The sequence below is a fragment of the Hirundo rustica genome, chromosome 6, assembly GCF_015227805.2.
Source record: "Hirundo rustica isolate bHirRus1 chromosome 6, bHirRus1.pri.v3, whole genome shotgun sequence".
Taxonomy (NCBI): domain Eukaryota; kingdom Metazoa; phylum Chordata; class Aves; order Passeriformes; family Hirundinidae; genus Hirundo; species Hirundo rustica.
Genome location: NC_053455.1, coordinates 15,909,156 through 15,928,176, shown reverse-complemented (window position 1 = coordinate 15,928,176; position 19,021 = coordinate 15,909,156). Strand labels below are relative to the sequence as shown.

Below are 19,021 nucleotides of genomic sequence, written 5' to 3'. Positions count from 1 at the left end.
TAAGTGTATCTTAAGTGTACATTTTAACAGCTATCCTTACAAAGAATAAGCATTTAAAGAAGAGAGATAACAGCCATAAAGCTTGAAACGGTTCAAGTACTGCGGGTTGCAGACATTTAAGTCACAGATGACAGGGAAGGACGTTGGAGTCAGAAGTACGTGGCAATTGGGAATGTGGTCTTTCTGGTGGATTTGGCAGTGCTGGGCTAACAGCTGGGCTCACTGATTTTTGAGTTCTTTCGCAACATAGATAATTCTGTGATCCTGCGGCATTCGCAGCTCCTGACAAGTATCACCTCAAAGATTAATCAGAGAACCGCCAGGGGGCGCGCGCGCCCGGAGGGTGGGGCCTGAGGGGGCGGGGCCTGAGCGCTGCTGAGGCGGGGCCTGAGAGCCGCGGGGGCGGGGCCTGAGCACCCCGGGGGCGGGGCCTGAGCACCCCGGGGGCGGGGCCTGAGCGCGGCGGGGGCGGGGCCTGAGCGCTGCTGGGGCGAGACCTCAGCGCTGCTGGGGCGGGGCCTGAGCGCTGCTGGGGCGGGGCCTGAGAGCGGCCGGGGCGGGGCCTGGGCACCCCGGGGGCGGGGCGGCGCCCCCTGCGCCTGTGCGCGGCGCCCCCGGAAAGGCGGCCACGTCTGCCGGAAGCGATGGGGCTGAGCCGCCCGGCTCGGTTCCCGGCCCCGCGCTGACCGCCGGCCTTTCACGGTTCCTCTCGGGCCGGGGCGTTCCCCGCGCTTGCAGGAGGTGAGGCCGGGCCGTGCTGGGGCTCCCGCCGCTCCTGAGCGGGGCCGGGCCTTGGGGGGGCGGCGGACAGGCGGTGCTGGGGTGGGGGGCAGCGGCCACTCTGAACGTCGCCTTCCCGGGAGCTGGGGTAGAGACACACGCCACCGCTGTGGTGTCGCAGGCCCGTGGTGCGGGTGAAGGCCCGCACCTGTCCGCTGTGTTGGTGTCACGGGGGAGGCAGCGGGCTGCAGAGTTTGTGGGGGAGATCTGCCTGAACCAGGTTCGGAATTTGCAGGCCAGACGTCTAAGATCTATGTCATAATTGTTTTCTCTTTGTGATACTCTGCAGCAGCTGATCGTACCTGAAATTGATGCAGTGGTCTGATTTTAATAACCAAGATTTAAAAACCTAGGTTTCGTTTGTTTTCCTCAGAAACTGATTAGTTGTATTTCCACTAGTTACCAAAACAGCAAAATAACAAATAAGTAGAAGACAAGTAGTATATAATAACTACAGCACTAATAGCTTAACACAACAATTGTTTAGGTAAAAAATACATCTTGCATTATCAGCAGCAATCTGATTTTTAATCCATCTGTCTTTTGCAGTATATGGTCCTGAAATTTTAATTGTACAAAGTTCATCAATAGACACTCATCATGTCTTGGCTTGCTGATCTCGCTGGAAAGGCAGAGGATCTACTCAACAGAGTTGATCAAGGAGCTGCATCAGCTCTGAGCAAAAAAGACACATCAAGCAGTACAGTTTATGGTAATAAGAACTTAGACTCTACCAATGAATATTCTGAAGTGCAACAGCATACTGGAGAACTGAAATACCAGACGTCATCCAAAGCAGCCTACATCTCCTCAGCAGCTGAAAATATTAAACACCAAAAGGCCACAATCCTGGCAGGAACAGCAAATGTTAAAACAGCACGTAAGATGTCTTCAGAGGCAGCTTCTCCAGTAGAAAATGCTTCCACACCCAGAGCTGCCTCACATTTTGTGAGAAGAAAAAAGTCAGAACCTGATGATGAGTTGCTATTTGATTTTCTCAACAGTTCAGAGAAAGAACCTAATGGAAGGATAGATTCTAAAAAGGAGAAGAGCAAGGCACCTGTTCTTCAGAATCACTCTCGGACTTCAAGCATTAGTTCTGTGTCTACAAGTACCCAGAGTGCAAAAACTACTGAAGATAATTCCCTCAGGAGCCAAGGCAATGGTAGTTAAATAGTATTAAACCTAGAGATATTTAAAACCCAAGTATGTCTAGGGTAAGGCTAGGTAACGCATGAAACTTCATGTCACTTCATGAACCATTTAATGGTGGTAGTATGGCAAATGGGTGAGGTACAGCAGGGCCTTTCACATTTTTTCGTCACTGGGGTAATACCAGATACCATGCTAATTTGACAAACTACATAACTGATGCATAAATCTCTTGTGCTCTGGATCTACCTTGTTGCTACTGCTCACCCTGACCTCTCTGAGCTGTGGTCTAACCTTGTGTCAGCCCCATATGTCCCCATGTAGAGCACAGGTGCTGCTTTTGTTTGGTCACTCAGCTGTTGTTGCCGTGTGGGAGGGGCAGTGACTTTTACCCACGGATCAATGGTGTTGGCTGCTGCCCAGTGCAGCTCATGGGCTGAGGTGTTCCTTGTTCCACCATGCAGGAGGGGTGAGCTGGCAAACTTGCTTGTCCTGCAGGAAGCTGGATGCAGAAAGGCATGAGAGAGCCAGAGATATAAAGCCTCTGGGTTTGCCAGATGGAGTTCATGACTGCAGTCTAAATCCAGAGGCCTGAATAAGCCTTGAGGGCAGACAGTCAAAAGCTGGGGCTGGGCTCAAGTCAAGCACACAAAAGAGCATGTGGCTGGGAAGGGTCAGGAGCTTGCGTTCTCTACCAGCCTGTTCAGTCTGTACTCCATCCTTGGTGCTGTGCTACTTTGCTGTTAGTTATTTTATAAAATCAAAACAAGTGGTTCTGTTATTAGCAATGTAGTTCAAAACTTTATTATTTGTTTAGTACTTTGAGCATGTAAAGTATGTAAATGGCAGTTTTTTACTTAGCACATTATGTATGCTGAAAAGCTTTAGACATAAAAAGGGATAATTTCCAAACCTGAATATTTTTCTATTTCTGAGTCCGTGACTTTTTAGTACGGTTTACTACTAATAAATAATACAGATATGTTAGATGTGGCTCTATGGCCTTGCTGGTTGGTGCTTAAGAAGCATTTGTTTTGCTCCGTGTGGCTTGTTGAATTTGCTTCTGAGGACTTTTGAGCAGAGTTTGCATCGTGGAGCTGCTAAGTAAGAAAGAATGCAGTTACAATCCAGGATTTGAACATGCTGTTTTTCAAAGTTGATTGTACAGATAGATGTGTCTCTTAAATATTCAGCACAGGACTGTTGAAGTAGCTTATGATACATTAGCTATAAACAAAATCAATTAACATTATACTTTGTATATTGCCGTGGTTATAATCTAATCTGTGCTATAAATGGCTCATTTCTTGCTTCATTAGCTTAATTCATCTACTGAGTTTTCGAGGCAAAGAAATGAGCCTAAATAATTTCATAAGTTGGAAACTGTAAATAAATCAAAGGAATGATAATGGCGCTTCTTAGGATTGCCTTAATCAGGGCTTGAGAGAATGTGGAAGAAATCTTCCTGTCACTGCTGCTACTTGTGGGTGTGGTGTTGCACAGAATTAATAATGTGCCCCTGTTCCCTGGGCTTGGGGTGGTAAGAGGAGAGGTGAAGCAGCTTGGTTGGTGATCACAAGGAGAAGGAAGTAATGTTTTAACAATTGCACTGCAGTCTTGCTTAGAATTAGTTGCAGTCTGGCCCTGTGGATTCACCAGCAGTTATTCACCTGAGACATACTAAATTCAGCATGTTTGGATTGCCTGCTTGTTTGTTCACTGCTTGCTATGTCATTTTATTTTAACATTGCTGCAAAGCTTTCAGCTATCTGCTTGGTGGAATCAAAAATCCTACAATGGATTTGTAACTTCCACAGCATTAATCAAGGATACTGTAAGTGTGCATGGGAGAAGGCTGTTGGTCCCTCCTTCCCTCCAGGGGACTCTTGTTCAGAATACCGCTAGGAGTTCATTTATTGTTCTGTCTTTTGAAATAAAATTGGTGTTTGCAAAATCTGAATAGAAACCCAAAATGACTTTGTACTAAATATTCCTGCAGTTAGTTGCTATGTATATCTAGTGTTTTGATATCCTGAAGGTGCCATTTGTGTAATAAGAAATTTTTTAACTTCTATGTCTTGTCTTGCAGTATTAACAAAAACACTGCATGATGCATGTAAATAGTCCTGTTTTGTGCAATCCCTTGTGAGAAGGAGCTCCAAACTCCATTTCAGCATGAACTATTTAGATTTATTATCATCTCTGTTCCTTAACCATCCATGCAGAACACGGAACTACTGTTTATAGAAAGGCAGTTTACAAATACATCCATTCGTTCTAAGTTGCACCTCTCTGTACAGAAACTCCAGACAGTTCAGACTCTGGCCTGGGAGCACAAGGGAATGGCCTGAAGGATTCATCACTAAGTGCGGTCACCAGCCCCAGCCTTTCAGCTAATGATGATTCCAAATCACATGAGCTGTCCAATCTTCGCCTAGAGAACCAGCTGCTGCGAAACGAAGTTCAGTCTTTAAATCAAGAAGTGGCTTCATTAATACAGAGGTCCAAAGAAACACAAGAAGGTACTTCAGCTCTATCATTAGTAAAATGCTGGTGAACTAGAAAACAGTGCTTTGTGTATTTATTATAAAAACTCTCCAGGTACATTTGCATATATGTCTTCCCGTGTAATGAGATGGGAGAAATTAAAAGGCTTGTTCAACCACAAAGATAAAACAAATGTTGATTAAAATAATGTGTTCAAGTTACAAAGCTTACATCATAATAAAACACTGGCAGCAAATACCTTGTTTAAATTACTTTTCTTGCATTTTAATGGCTTTTGGAAAATACTTATTTTTAAATGAGCAAATTCCTTGGAATACTTCAAACTGACTACTTTCTGTCTGTAGTAGACTATACTCTCTGATGCCTAGAAACTGACAGTAAAAATGTAAAATTAGTATTTTTAATATGACATCACTGGCTTTTTCAAAGCCAAGTGAAATGACAAATGTAAAAAATGTGAGTACAAATTAAACTATAGAACAGAGAGCAAACTCCTGCTGTTAGACTTAAAATAGGGGTACCACATTTTTTTGACAGTAACTGCAGAAGCCACATGACTTTAATATCCAGCGAAATGTTATGTGTGATGTTAGATTAAAAACAGAAGCTTCTAAGTATTCAAGCATTATTCACGACTGGTGTATTTTTCTGTTGTTTTTTATGTGACAGTTAACTCAAATTAGGTTTAAACTAGATGCTTTATACAAACATTTCTCTTGGCACAGGGGTATTTGACAGTAGGCCATAGCAGGGGATGGTACAGGTGAAATCTGTCATCTTCAGTGTGACTCACAAGGCAATGTCTATTTTGAGATAACCTTCAAAATTTTCTGTGTTGTGCTTTGACAGGCACTCTGGCATTTGTTACTTCCCGGTAGCTCATAAATTTTCAGTTTTATTTCAGCTTGGTTGTATTTAATTTTTTTTCTTTAAGAAATGAGATAGGTGCATCCTTAGTGCTTACAAGACCTTGCAATATTTACTTCTGTAAACTTAAAGAAACTTCTTATTTTGTAGAACTGAACAAATCCCAGGAGAAGGTGGAGAAGTGGAATGCTGACCATTCAAAGAGTGACAGGGTGGTTAGAGAGCTTCAGGCTCGAGTGGATGATCTGACAGAAGCTGTTGGTGCCAAAGATTCACAGCTAGCTGTGCTGAAAGTACGGTTGCAAGAAGCTGATCAGCTCTTAAGTGCTCGGACAGAAGCTTTGGAAGCACTGCAGAGTGAAAAATCACGGTACTTCATAATTTCATACTTTGGAATTCTGCAAATAGTAGTAAGTTTGAAAAAAATCAAGGTAGATAACTTAGTGTCTTCAAGAATAAAAAATAATAAACTAGTAGGAAAGATTTGAAATACAAGGATTAAAGTTTGCACTAAAGCTGCTCTCTCATAGTTGGCAGTGGGAACAGGACAAATGAGTATTAAATAGGGCATCTGTTGGCATCTGATTATTGAAATCCATTTTGTGTAAAGTATTTGTTTGTGTCAGAGGCAGGAAGCTAAAGGTCCCAAGAATTTTTTTTTTTTCCTTGAAAAATAGACTTGCTTGTCCACAATTATAAAGATTTTTCTGAACTTATCTCACTGCTGGGATGTGGATGTTCCAGAATATAGGTCAGGGAGGAGAAGTGTGATTAACTCCAGGCCTCACACCTATATGCAGTAATCTACTGGGCAAATTTTCAAAGCTGGTCTGGAAGCCAGGAGGTTATATTTCTATGTTAAAAATCACACTAGCTTGCTTCTTTTCCAATTAATGTGTGTCTCTATTTCAGGATAATACAAGACCACAGTGAAGGAAGCAGTTTACAAAATCAAGCCCTTCAAACTCTCCAAGAGAGGCTGCGTAATGCAGACTCTGCACTCAAGAGAGAACAAGAAAGTTACAAACAAATGCAGGTTAGACATGAAGAGTAAGGAAGACTTTTAGACTCTGCTTTTGAGATCAGATCTGTGAGGTTCCATGTGCTCTCTCCTCCCTTTGGCTTCAGTTCCTCTTCAGGGTACTAATCGCTTGGAAGGATGTGCTGTCTGTGGCACTAAATTCCCTTGAGATGCTAATTTATTTCTTATATATTATTTTGAAAACTTCATGAGTAAAAGTTTTTGAGGATTAATTTTGACAAATTTTATTGGGTTTTTTATGCTAACTTGAATGTTAATACATGTTTTAAAAGTAAATCAGTAATCAGTTTAGTTTTCCATGGTGTGTTGTTACACAGCATATTGTTATACAATTTTACTGTGAGATCTTAAAATGAAGGATCACTTCTGTGGTAAAGATGTGAGTACGTATTGATAGAGAATGTTTTCTACACTTAATTTGGCCTCTGTTATGTATAGTAGCATCTCTGAAAATCTTTATCATTGTCTGTTTTGGGTTTTATTACAGTACTTCAAAATATGTCATACTACAATTAATAATATTTTTGAGGGGCAAGCTTGGTTTTAGTTTGCTAAATAAATGTGAATATTAGGAAGATTGTTATTCCCTTGCTGTTTGTGGTGAGGGAAAGAAAAGCATGTTTTTACTCAGATTATTTACCACTTGCTTAAGCAAGGAGAGTTTCTTTCCACGTAGCAGTAATGTATCTTTAAGTTGGAGATGATAGATAGGTGATGTGCTCTGTGTAGCTGATTTTAAACTTTCTTTTTTCCTTCCTAGGTTCAAGTCGAGACTGTTTTTAACACAAAGTATTGTTTCTTTATTGCTGACAGAATGAGTTTGCAGCTCGTCTAAGTAAAGTGGAAGCAGAACGTCAGAACCTGGCAGAAGGGATAACTGTAGCAGAGAGAAAGTATTTAGATGAAAAGAGGCGAGCGGATGAGCTCCAGCAGCAAGTCAAAGTAACTAAAAGCCACCTAGAATCTGCAAAACAGGAACTGACAGACTATAAACAGAAAGCTACTCGCATTCTCCAAGTAAGCATTGTTGTGAAGAAATACTGTGTGATTTGTATTCTTTAGCTTTTTTAAGGTGTTATGCTTCAAATTATCTAACTTGTGGTATTTTTTTTCACATGACCTGTAATGTGTTCTGGGGCATATCTATACATATCTATATATGTCTATACATATCTGTACCAATATAGAATAGTTACCAGTCTGCCTTTTGTAAACTTAAGTTTATAGATGAAGTTCTGGAATTGAAATGGTTGTTCAGGTCCTGAACCTGAAAAAAAATCCAAGTGAACCATTGCATTTATTGTGCATCATCTGTCAGTATGTTCCACATCCAAGAGTCCAGATAATTAAATAGATGAAACCTACTTGTTCCATATCCAGTATTCTTCATTCAAGAATATTGCTCTGTTCTGCTTGAGGCTGAAGCATAGTATAGAATGGATACTTAACATGTAACCAGAGAGTATTTTTCCATGTCCTGAAAGGTGGCCTGTGATTAATGTTATATGAACAGTGGCAAAAAAAAATTCTGTGCCAACTTCTATATAAATTGTCAAAGATACCATGTCCATACCATGTGGTTGGTTTGAGTCTTGTTTATAAATGTTAGCAAGATGTTGAAGATAGAGATCTCTTTTTAGAATAGTTAATTTAGTTAAATGTTCAAGGAGAGGTTTTAAATCATCTTGGTAAATATGAAAATCCTAAAATCACAGGTCAATGTCGAGGTAACACTAGGCTGACTCTGAAAAAAAAAGGTTTATCCTCTTTCCTGGAAGAGTCATAATTGTTTTTGGTTCTTGATTTTGTTGACAGAAGAAAAAGGGGGTCAGTTTTGTTTATAGTGTCTGTTGGTGTGCATCATGTCTGTTTCAGTACTGAAAGGGCTAAAATTGTTATCCATGACAAGTTTTAACATTCCAGGCACTGGTAAAGAACAAAGCTATACTCTTCCACAGATAACACAAGCTTTCAGTAAAAAGCATACAGGAAATCAGGAAAATTATCAATATGGAAGCATTTTCATTTTCAAATTTCTAGGGTCATTATTGGATAAAAGAACAGATAAACCAGTCATTATAGCATATTCTAGTTGAGCACTTCTCCAATACTGCTATAAATAATGTATTGACTTATTTTTTCAGTCTAAAGAAAAGTTGATAAACAGCTTAAAAGAAGGCTCTGGTATTGAAGGCCTGGATAGCCATACTGCAAGCACGGTGGAACTGGAGGAACTGAGACATGAGCGAGACACTCAGAGAGAAGAAATACAGAAACTAATGGGGCAGATACAACAGATGAGAACAGAGCTGCAGGTAGCTGTGCCTATGTAGACCCGTATTTGCAGTTAGCCATGACAAAGGACTGTTCTCTTGTATACTGTGGGTCTGTTATTTCTAGTATTTATTGCCTTACTTCTCTCTTCCCTCAGAACTGTGTGCTCCTTTTGAGGGAACCATTTCTTTCCTAATAATCATAGTGATTTCTTTAGCCATCACCTTTATTCTTTTCTGCAAGAGCTACTAGTCCTTGAAGCACTGTAATCCAAGTCATCTGCTGACATAATGGGCTCAACACAGCAGCTGCATGCAAGCCCATTTTACACAGTTTTAGCCTGTAGACAGTAGAAAGGAAGGAGCAGAGGCTTTTCATGTTCGCAAAATGCATTTATTTTATGACTGTGTTACTAAAAATATTCTGTATGAAATACACCCACACCTTCCCTTTTCTTTGAAGAAATATTGCATATACTACTTCTTTTGCTGTCACCTGTGACTGATTTTCAGTAATGTCTGAACGTTAGTGAGCTTGTTATATTTGTGTTCATTTCAGGATATGGAGACACAGCAGGTAAGCGAGGCTGAGTCAGTGAGAGAGCAGCTTCAAGACCTACAAGAGCAGATATCAGCACACAAAATGGCCAAGCAAGAGGCAGAAGCTGAACTGGAACGGCAAAAACAGGTAAGGAGTTGAAAGTTGGATCTGTTTTTAGGCCCTGTGTGGTGCCATCAGCAAAGTGTTTGGCTCAGTAAGAAAATATTTGGATACTTTGGCAGTGTTTGATTAAATTTTTGTCTAGTACTCCAAAGAAATCCCCAAAAGCTAGGCGAATGTCGCTAGGTCAAGGAAAACGCAGCCCAGACTAAGCAATGGTCAGGGCTTTCTGGATACTGCTGATGAAGAGAGATCCCGCTGAATAAAGAGGACCCTAAGGGGGTGCCCAGAATTGATCAGGAGCTTGAATTTTATTCAGCAGGGAAACAATTAAACAACAGGGATATAGTAACAACTGTAAGCACTTAAAGTGGCTACAGTGAAACTTCCTGTGCTCAATTAATATGTAAATTGTAGCTTGTAAAACAATGTCATTGTAACACCAATTTAGAGGTAATTTATTTAATCCATTTGTTGCTCTTAGTTCTGAGTCTAATTGTTATTACTTCTAAACTGCTCTGGTAGAAAAATTGCTAATAAAATTATGTTAATGAATTCTGTCAGATTGTGTCATCTTTTTGAGCAAATTGTGCCTTGATTTAAGCAGTTGTGTGCTATAAAGAGAGCGGAAAGGGGGAAAAAGGGCAAACTCATATTTCATGTGAATAAACTTATTATGTAGTAGGAATTGGACGAATACTTTGCATCCTGTTAAAATTTTTCCTTGTAAGAAAAAGCTCTTGTAAAGAGAATTAATAACGAAGAAAGCATGAGTCCTCTGTATCTGCTAGGAACAATTTATCTTAAAGGATTATCTATCCTTTCCGAAATTACATTTTAATAGGAAGCTCGCAGCTTGAACTAATTAAAAGGCAAAAGTCGAGGTCTGCTCTTGATGGGTAGCTGATGTTTATTATGTCAAAGCAGATGGTAGGTTGTATTTTGTTACTCCTGCCCTTCTGAGGAATATGCTTTAAGTCAATAGAAAGAGTGAGGTGAATTAAAAAAAGCATCAGTTATTGCAGAAACTGAAATCTTCCTTTTGATGACACTCAGTTACATGTGCTTTTAACATAATTGCTTGTGTTGATACTTCATATAATTATGGTCAGTTCTATCTGGGGGTTGCTTTAAGGTTGTCATAATGTTTCTGAAACTGAAGATGGAAAATAAGTAGAGGTGTTATATTTTTGTACATCTGATGGTTCAAAGGGAGAACAGGATTATCTGTTTTCTGTAGCAACTGACAGCTGAAGTGATAGTGATTTGAAGATTGTCTTAATTTAAAACATAAGCTTGACAGGTCTGTAAGTGGGAGCTAAAATAGCCACTAAATCATGGGAGTAACAAAACCTAGTTAGATTTACTCTTCTGTATTTTTTTTTGCTAATATTACTTCTCCTTTCACATCTGCTATCTTAATTTATCCTAAACTTTAGAGGAAGATGCATGTCATACAGAATTATAGATAGCTATGCCAAGGGCTTTCAAACATGTTTAAAGAATGGTATTTTGAATTAATGAGTTGGTTTTAGGAATACAGATACCCCCTAAGTATTTTGTAATTGTTACATTATTGATGTAGTTTTAAGATAGCATTACAACAAATGGTGAAAGTATAAGAAAGATGAAATTGTGGTCCCAATGAAATTGTGTGACTCCTAGTAAGCTAGTCTGGATTGATATTTATATTAGGGCGGCCTCCACAAAAGAATTTAATTGGCTCTGTAGGTTGTGTCTTGATACTCAGCTCTCTCTATACCCCTACCCCAATCTTAGTGAGACATGTAACTAAGATAATACTTCAGTTTGTATTTGATTGCAGCATATTGCTTTATTGTGTTGTGTTGTGAAACTCTAGATAACTAGAGTTTGTCTTTTCAAAATACGTATATGTATAAATTCTTTTATGTGTAATTGTGATAAATTTTATAGGAACTCCATTATACTGAAGAAGAATTGTATCGAACAAAGAATACTTTGCAAAGCAGAATAAAAGACAGAGAGGAAGAAATTCAGAAGCTCAGAAATCAGGTGTGTATAGAGAATAATTTTATCACCTTCAGTTATGAAAACAGTGATAGGAGCTACTCATTTGACTAAACTGTCCTGAAAAATCCTGTAAACATTCTACTAGTGACATACAGTGAATTGTTTTCAATAAAGAGTAGAGTTTTGAAAATAGGGTATACAAGAGGGGAACCATGTAAATAGCCTATTTTATAGTTGTATGTGCTTTTATATAAATGGGGGGGGAAATTGACCACTGTTCCAGCTAGACCTGGTGGGGGGTGTTGGATGAACATTCTTCTCTTTGCAAACTGAAAAAACTCATTGGAGTTTGATTAGGTCATTATGAATTCTGCCAAGATCCTTGTGTCTGTTCAAAGAACCTAAGTTATATCCTGCAGATTCAGTGATCCATCTGGCCCACTGTTCTACCTGCCACTGTTCCAGTGGCAGTAGGGGCCAGCATGTGAGCCCGGGCACTTTCTTCACTCCAGTGTACCTGCTCAACATCAGCAGCTGAATTAGTGTTTAGTGTTTCTTTACTAAGTTCTACTGCTGTGCTGATGGACCTGTTTCCCTTGTATCAGTCTAATCCCTTTTGGAACCTCCTCATACTTGTGGGCCCCCACAGTCTCCTTGGGCAGCATAAGGCATAGGCCTCGTTCTGTTAAGTTACCTTAGCATAGTGAAAAGTAAGCTGTTTGTGGAGAAATTGGTAGTCTGGAGTTAGGTGTAGTCAGCTGAGCAGTTACAATGTCAGGGTTTGGAAATGGTTGTGATGTGATACAGATTTCTTGGACATGTTGGCAGATGAACTTTCTGGTAGTGCTGACCTTTGGGACTACCTGCACCTGCCTGATTGCAGGCACTTAATTTGTATTTTGGATATCTGTAATTCCTGATGATTCTGGTTTTTTGTTAATGAAGCTACATCTTTGTGGAATATGATGCCACAAAGCGGCTGAGGTCCAAGACTGTAGTGAATAGATGAGCTATTGCACATATGGCAGATCTGGTGATTCCCATTTGCTTGAAATATTTTCTGCAAATCCAATGACATAATCTGTGTCAAATCCATGATCCATTTGCACGCCTTGTAGTTTCTATTTGCTAGTACAATCATGTTTTCTGCCTTGGTGCTCCTCAGTTCTTCTGCAGCATACCCTGCATTTTCACTATTTCATGTTTTCCTGTAAAATGGCGCTGGATTCTCCCCATTTTACTGAGTTTTTTCTTCCTTGCTTGAAAACATTTTTACATACTCACTGAGTTGCAAGTATGGTACCCAGGCTGGATTAGCTTGCTATTGATTGCTGTTTAAACTTGTCTCTGAGGCATAGCATCAACATTGTATCAAATTTAGGCTTATGCAGAAACTACCATATGATTAGATGTGGAAAACAGAAAGATACATTTTTACATGGAGTTTCTTGTGTAGGGTAAACAGTTAACAACTGTCTAAATTGTTTCCTCTATTGCACTCACCGGTGATAGTTTTGATGGCATTATCGTACAGGAATTTGGCAGTGGAGTCACTTGGTTCTTGAAGGCCTAGGTTATTAAAGAGCTTTGTAATATGTCAGTTGGTCAGAGTTTGAATTTAGAATGATTTATTTTTTTTTTTTTTTTTTTTTTTTTTTTTTTAGCTCACAAACAAGACTCTAAGCAGTAGTAGTCAAACAGAATTAGAAAATCGGCTTCATCAGCTGACAGAAACACTAATTCAGAAGCAAACCATGTTAGAGAGCCTCAGCACAGAGAAAAACTCCCTTGTGTACCAACTGGAACGGCTCGAGCAACAGCTGAAGGCTGTCCAAGGCACAAGTGCTAATGGACCTTCCATTAACATGGCAGGCATTGATGGTGCTGAAGGTAAATAGGACATGCAATACTTAAAACTGTTGTCTTTTCTGCAGTCCAGGCTTTTTTGCTTCCTAATGCCTTTCCCTGAAAGTCTGAGTTTGTAAGGAAAAATGAGTGCTGAAAATAGACTGCTTGTTCTAGAGACCGTCTCTACAGCGGCCAGTATCATAAAAAAGAGTTAACTAGAAGCTCCTTTTTGGGAGCAAATGCCTTCAGTAAACTTAATTAAAGCAAATTTAGTCTTTAATTCTCAATACTATGGCACTATTGGAACAGTTCTGTCACAGACACAAATAAACTTGTTTTTTGGGGTTTAAACTGAGTGTTAGAAACAGGATTTAAGTATTCTCTTGCAAAAAGAGTTTGGGAGGAGAGTAAGAATGGGGTACTTCCTTTTGAGAATTGATCTGGTTGAAATTAATTTCTTCCTTGCTTTCTGTTTTTCTTCAAAAGCAGCTTGAAATATGATGGTTCTGATGAGGTTGGTTTGTCAGTCCTCTATCTCTGGGGCAACCTCAGCAGTTGACCCGTGGTATTGAGATCTTACTTTTCAGAGTCAAAGTTTGTAATTTTGTATATATGTTAAGTAACTTTAAAAACAAGGGACAATCACCAAGAGGTGTGAAATAACAGTCCAGACTTCTTCTCTGCTTATCAAAGCAGGAGTTGATTGTAAGTAACTTCAGAAAGCTGAAGTTTAGTTACACAAAAAGTAACATTATCAAATATTTTTAAATTAAATTGATACATAGTAAAAATTTAAATAAAGTATAAAATCGTTGAATGTAGGAGTTAGTGTCAGAAATGCTAATCAGTTTCACTGTTAGAGAGTAAAAAAAATTTGAGAAACTGTGCCAGTATCAAGCCCATCATTTTAAACACCTAATAATAGTTATTGTGACATGATGGAATTGAATATCAAGATAGCCATTTAGTTAACTAATACATTTGAAAAATATACTCAGTTGAAGAAAAGTTTGACTTGATTGTAAGTTTATCAAGAATTGATGACACTAGAGATGATCACTCTTTTTATATTATTTTTATTTTTATTTTTTATTTTTATTTATTTTATTTTTATTTATATTATTTTTATTTATATTATTTATATATGTTTGTTATATACTATCAATTTGTTTTATTTAAACAACAGCTTGTCTAAGTGTTTGCACTTTTCCCCATGGACCAGGTGCTCGTCTGCGCAGCGTTCCCGTCCTGTTCAGTGACACGGATACCAGCGTGGCAGGAATGTACGGCAGAGTCCGCAAAGCTGCCAGCACTATAGACCAGTTCAGGTAAGAGTGTCCTGAGGGAGTGCAAACTGTAACTGTCATCCCTTTACAGTTTTCAAGTGACACACTTTGGTGCGTATTATTCCCTTTTATGAAGGGAAACGTTTAAAATAATGCTGCTAAAGTATGGTATAAAATACTAAGTATTGACCCACTTCACTCGTGCTTTCCTGTGATATTAGTTTCTTTTTATTAATGTGCTTTTGCAAATTATTGTCAATTATTTAAATAAAGCTCTTGCAGATTTTGATGCAAGAGGTTCTCAAAGTTGTGAAAAAATATCTGACTGAATTTATTACCATCTTCTAAGTTTTTTACTTTCGGAAGTGTTGACTGTGTCTGTGATGAGCACTGTAAGAGTGTATTAGTGGGGGAGTATCGTCTGTACTCTTTCAGTCCTGATGAAGACAAGATTTTGTCTTCTAAGCCAGTGCAGCTGTTTACCTTGGAAGATAATCTGTTTGAGGAATTAGTAAATGAAAATCATTCTGGATCCAGCAATAAATTTCTTTTGATCCCTTTCTGAGAAGTGGATTGACAGTACTCACAGTGAAGATTTGCTACAAAACTTGAAGCCAATACCAACAGAAAACAGAATTCGGTAATACTTCTTAGTTCTTTAAAAGCAAGATACCTTGATAGAAAGTCCTTTGTGCTTCCATGGTACTTGAATTTCATTGTGAAAGGATTTCTGTGATTGGGAAAAAATTAGGGGGATATGTTTTATGGTCTGAATTTTCTCACCCCACTTAATGTTTTGAGTACATGAAGTAAAATTCAGGACAGCAAAACCTTGCGTGTATTTGAGAAAATTCAGGAGAGAAACAAAGCCATGATGTTTGAGTGTGTGGTGACTGGGATGAGAAGAACAGGAATTTATTGCTTGGTGTTGAACTGTGTTTTGTTTTCTCTTGCTACCTGTGTAGCATTCGGCTGGGAATCTTTCTGAGGCGATATCCCATAGCAAGAGTCTTTGTAATCATTTACATGGTGAGTCTGCTTTCTTAAATGCAAGATTTCTATAGTCAGTTTATATACCAGCATGTCTTAAATGGCAAGATTGATGTTCAAGAGGCTATAATTAACAACTCAATGTGGGTTTTTGGCAAGTGGAGGGGACCAAATAATACTTATACGGCAGCATTTTTGCGTCATGTTGCTTGGCAGTTTTCAGTTTTTCACAAATTGTATCGCAGTCTTAAAGACACTTACATAACTACCATTCAAAGGCCTGTGAAAGTAGATTTCTAGTAGTAAAATATGAAATAATAGTGACCAGTTGCCAAGATTAACCTACTATGCCTGCATGCACTGCATTTAGGAAAATGATATTTTTAGAGCTTTTTTTAATATTTGACTCTTCATTTTGGTTTTTTTGTTTTGTTTTGGGGTTTTTTTTGTTTGTTTGGGTTTTTTGTTTGTTTGGATTTTTTTGTTTGTTTGTTTTTTGTTTTTTTCTGTGGCTAATGATCTCCTCTAGTCGCTGAAAAAGTAGCAAGGCAAGTTTTTCTTGGTAGACTTTAATAGTAGAAAATTGCTCACCGACATCGAGCAAAACTGTCAGGTTGGCAATTGCTGGAAGTGAAGTGCCTCCCTTATCCACTGGAGGGCAGGTGCCTGTCAGCTGCAGGGACTTGTGGAAAGGCAGGCTTTGTAAAAAACACCGAAGACTTCTGGTGCCTAAGCTGCAGTCTGAAGGGAAACTTGCTGGTGGTGGTATAGGAGCTGGGCAGTCAGTGGCAGTTACCCCTTTTCAGCTCAAACCTTGACCATGACTACTATAACTTGAATTTTAAAAAATATTTTTAGCAGCTATTTACTGCTGCTGTGGATGGTGATTGCCAGTGCTAAATTTATTTCTTCTCTTTTCCCAGGCATTGCTTCATCTCTGGGTTATGATAGTTCTCCTTACCTACAGCCCAGAAATGCATCATGACAGTCCCAGTGGCAGGTAGACTGAGACAGGACCATATGCTGTGCTAATGTAATGTGGACTGGCAATGCCTTTGAATTATCAGTCCTGAAACATCAGCAAACTTTTCCTCGTGGTGTTTTGGAAGGATGAAAACCATCATGCCTGATTTATCACTACCTTTCAAATACGTGCGTAATACTATGTAGCTTTTTCAATTTACCTAAAAGAGCATAACTTACCTGGAGAAATGAAGCTGTTAAGCTAAGCTCTGATTAGCCTTTACATTTTATGTGGACCCTCTGATGGTTAGAGGAAAGATAAGGCTTGTTCTGCAGAGAACTGCAGGGATTTCTGAAATTGCAGATATATCTGGTACAAATTATTTTAGGTCATACTGGATGTGGGCTAAGGTCAGGTAATAAACTGTATTTAGCATTTTAAATAAACTTCTTTCTGATTTCTTTCAGTCTGCTTTTGCACTTCTGTTTTTAACTTTGTACATAATAGGCTTTTCCTTAACATTAACTGGAAAAAGGACAATGGATTGGTGCAATATATTTTTGTAAATAAGTTTAAGAATAAAATATTATGCATTCTTCTTAGCTTTGTACTTCTAGTGCAATAGACGTATCTTTCCTACCAACTGAATAGCGGGACTGCCTATTGAAAGGCTGGTATTTTAGCTTTATTAGAGGAAGATGGGTTTTGAGAAGGAGGGTTTAAACTGTTGAGAAGTAATGACGTTTCTTTTTGCACTTGAAATTTGTATATTTTAACTGCATTTTCTTATACCTCTCTCATTAGTACATGTCTTAATTAGATCTTATTGAAACATTTATTTTCTAAAGCTTTGGGTACTTAATTAAAACTATTTCTATATGAAATCTATCAAAACATTAAAATTTTTTCATGTCTAAACACTCACCAAATATACTAATAAACAAACATCATCAAATGTTTGTAGTAAAACCCAAAATACCAAACCTGCTGTAGAAGTTTTGTTGGATTGTGGCATTCTGTAATTATGAATTATCAATAGACAATCACACAAGGTCACTTTCTTTCCTTAAGAAATTTCTTGGTTTTTTGTGTGGTGCTCACAACTGGGTGATGAAAAGATGACTGCAAGCAATTTGTCACTCTTTTAAGGATGTGGTTCAGTTTTCATGTGAACACACAGCATTAGGTCCTGTACATGAAGTCTGTCACACTGGCTCCTATGGAAATGTTACAGCGGACAAATGACTGTATTGCTGCTCTGATTCAGATCTTGCAAAGAAAACCGAAATACTTGGATAAACTGACTAATAAAAGAGAGCATTTATTCTAAGTTGTGTCTGCCCTTTATCACATTTGTTGTATTTTGCCTAATTCATGTTGCTTGTTTTCTTTTCAATTCTGGTACGAAAGCCACTTTTGAACCCCAGGGGGAGCTGATTGGTATGGAAGGAGATCAAGTAAACGACGTTGGAACATTCATTTTCTACACACATCCAGTTTTTTCATTTAAACACTTCCAAAACACTGAATCTTCGGATATTTCAGTATACTGTGATATTTTGGGGGGAACATTATTAGTGGTATAAATGCCTTACAGCTTTATATCTATTCTTACTTCCTTTTCTCTTTGTTTTTTTTGTTTTGTTTTGGTTTTTTGTTGGTGTGTGGGTGGGTGTGTATATGTGGTTGGTTGGTTGGTTTGTTTGTGGGGTTGTTTGGTTTGGTTTTGGAGGGGGTTGGGTTTTTGTTTGGGTTTTTTGTGGGTTTTTTTTGCTGGTGGGTTTTTTGTTTGTTTGTTTTGTTTAGACAACTTTGGAATGCACAGATACTTTTTTTTTTTTGGTGAAACTTACTGAAGTTCCAAAAGCCTCCATCATAGATTAGTATTATTTTCTTCAGTACTCCAGACTTTATGGTAGAAGTTTCACAGGGGTAAGCACTAGAAGATTTCTGCTGACTTCTGCCTATTGAACTGTCCCTTGTTTTCCGCTAACAGTTTGGGCCTTTCTAGTGGTGACCTTGTGATGAGATTGAGGATCAAGTCTTTGATGCAGCGCACTTGAATAGCATCAGCCCTGTGTTCTGGACAGTGCTAAACAATTTCAGAGCTAGACAAGAAATAACTACTCGATAAAGCTTTTGTTGAAACACACTGGAATTTCTGTCCCGCAGTTCATTGCCTGCACAAACGCAGTGCAAGAACATGCAAGACCATGTGTTGGAGTCTCTCTGAAGGTAAGTGTCGCATTTTGAGTTGAAAGCTAAGATGTACCTCCTGCCTCCAACTGGTGGTGTTGGTCCCCAATGTAATCTCTGTAGATTTGTGAAGTGACCCACAGCTACAGGTCAAAAGTGACATAAGGACAGTGTTCTGGCAAGCAGCTCCTCATGGTGGTGCCTTTCTGTGGGCAGGTTGCGTCGCTGTGGCTTTGCAGTGAACAAGACTCTGGTAGCCTCTCTCCTAAGTGATGGGAAGGTACTCCAAGTGCCAAGTCTGTACTTGAGGGACTATCAAACTACTGGGCAGTTAAACTACTCCCACTTCAAAGACCAGAATATCACTTCAGGGGTTTTGAAAATATTTTGCAAATGCTGACGCTGTCTTTCCTCTCTCTGTAGCCTAGCACCAGAAATAAATGGTCATCATAACTCACAGAA

At 39.0% G+C, this 19,021-nt stretch overlaps 1 protein-coding gene across 1 annotated transcript; it reads left to right on the top strand.

Moving 5' to 3' along the window:
• Positions 1–603: 603 nt before the first annotated feature.
• GOLGA5 (golgin A5) lies at positions 604–17,693 on the top strand. The gene is made up of 13 exons (XM_040068132.2): positions 604–741; positions 1,330–1,945; positions 4,233–4,454; positions 5,458–5,677; positions 6,220–6,343; positions 7,163–7,366; positions 8,494–8,664; positions 9,182–9,310; positions 11,219–11,317; positions 12,940–13,165; positions 14,346–14,451; positions 15,375–15,438; positions 16,323–17,693. The coding sequence occupies exons 2-13, from the start codon at positions 1,381–1,383 to the stop codon at positions 16,401–16,403; spliced, it is 2,211 nt and encodes a 736-aa protein (XP_039924066.1). The 5' UTR covers positions 604–741; positions 1,330–1,380; the 3' UTR covers positions 16,404–17,693.
• Positions 17,694–19,021: the final 1,328 nt, after the last annotated feature.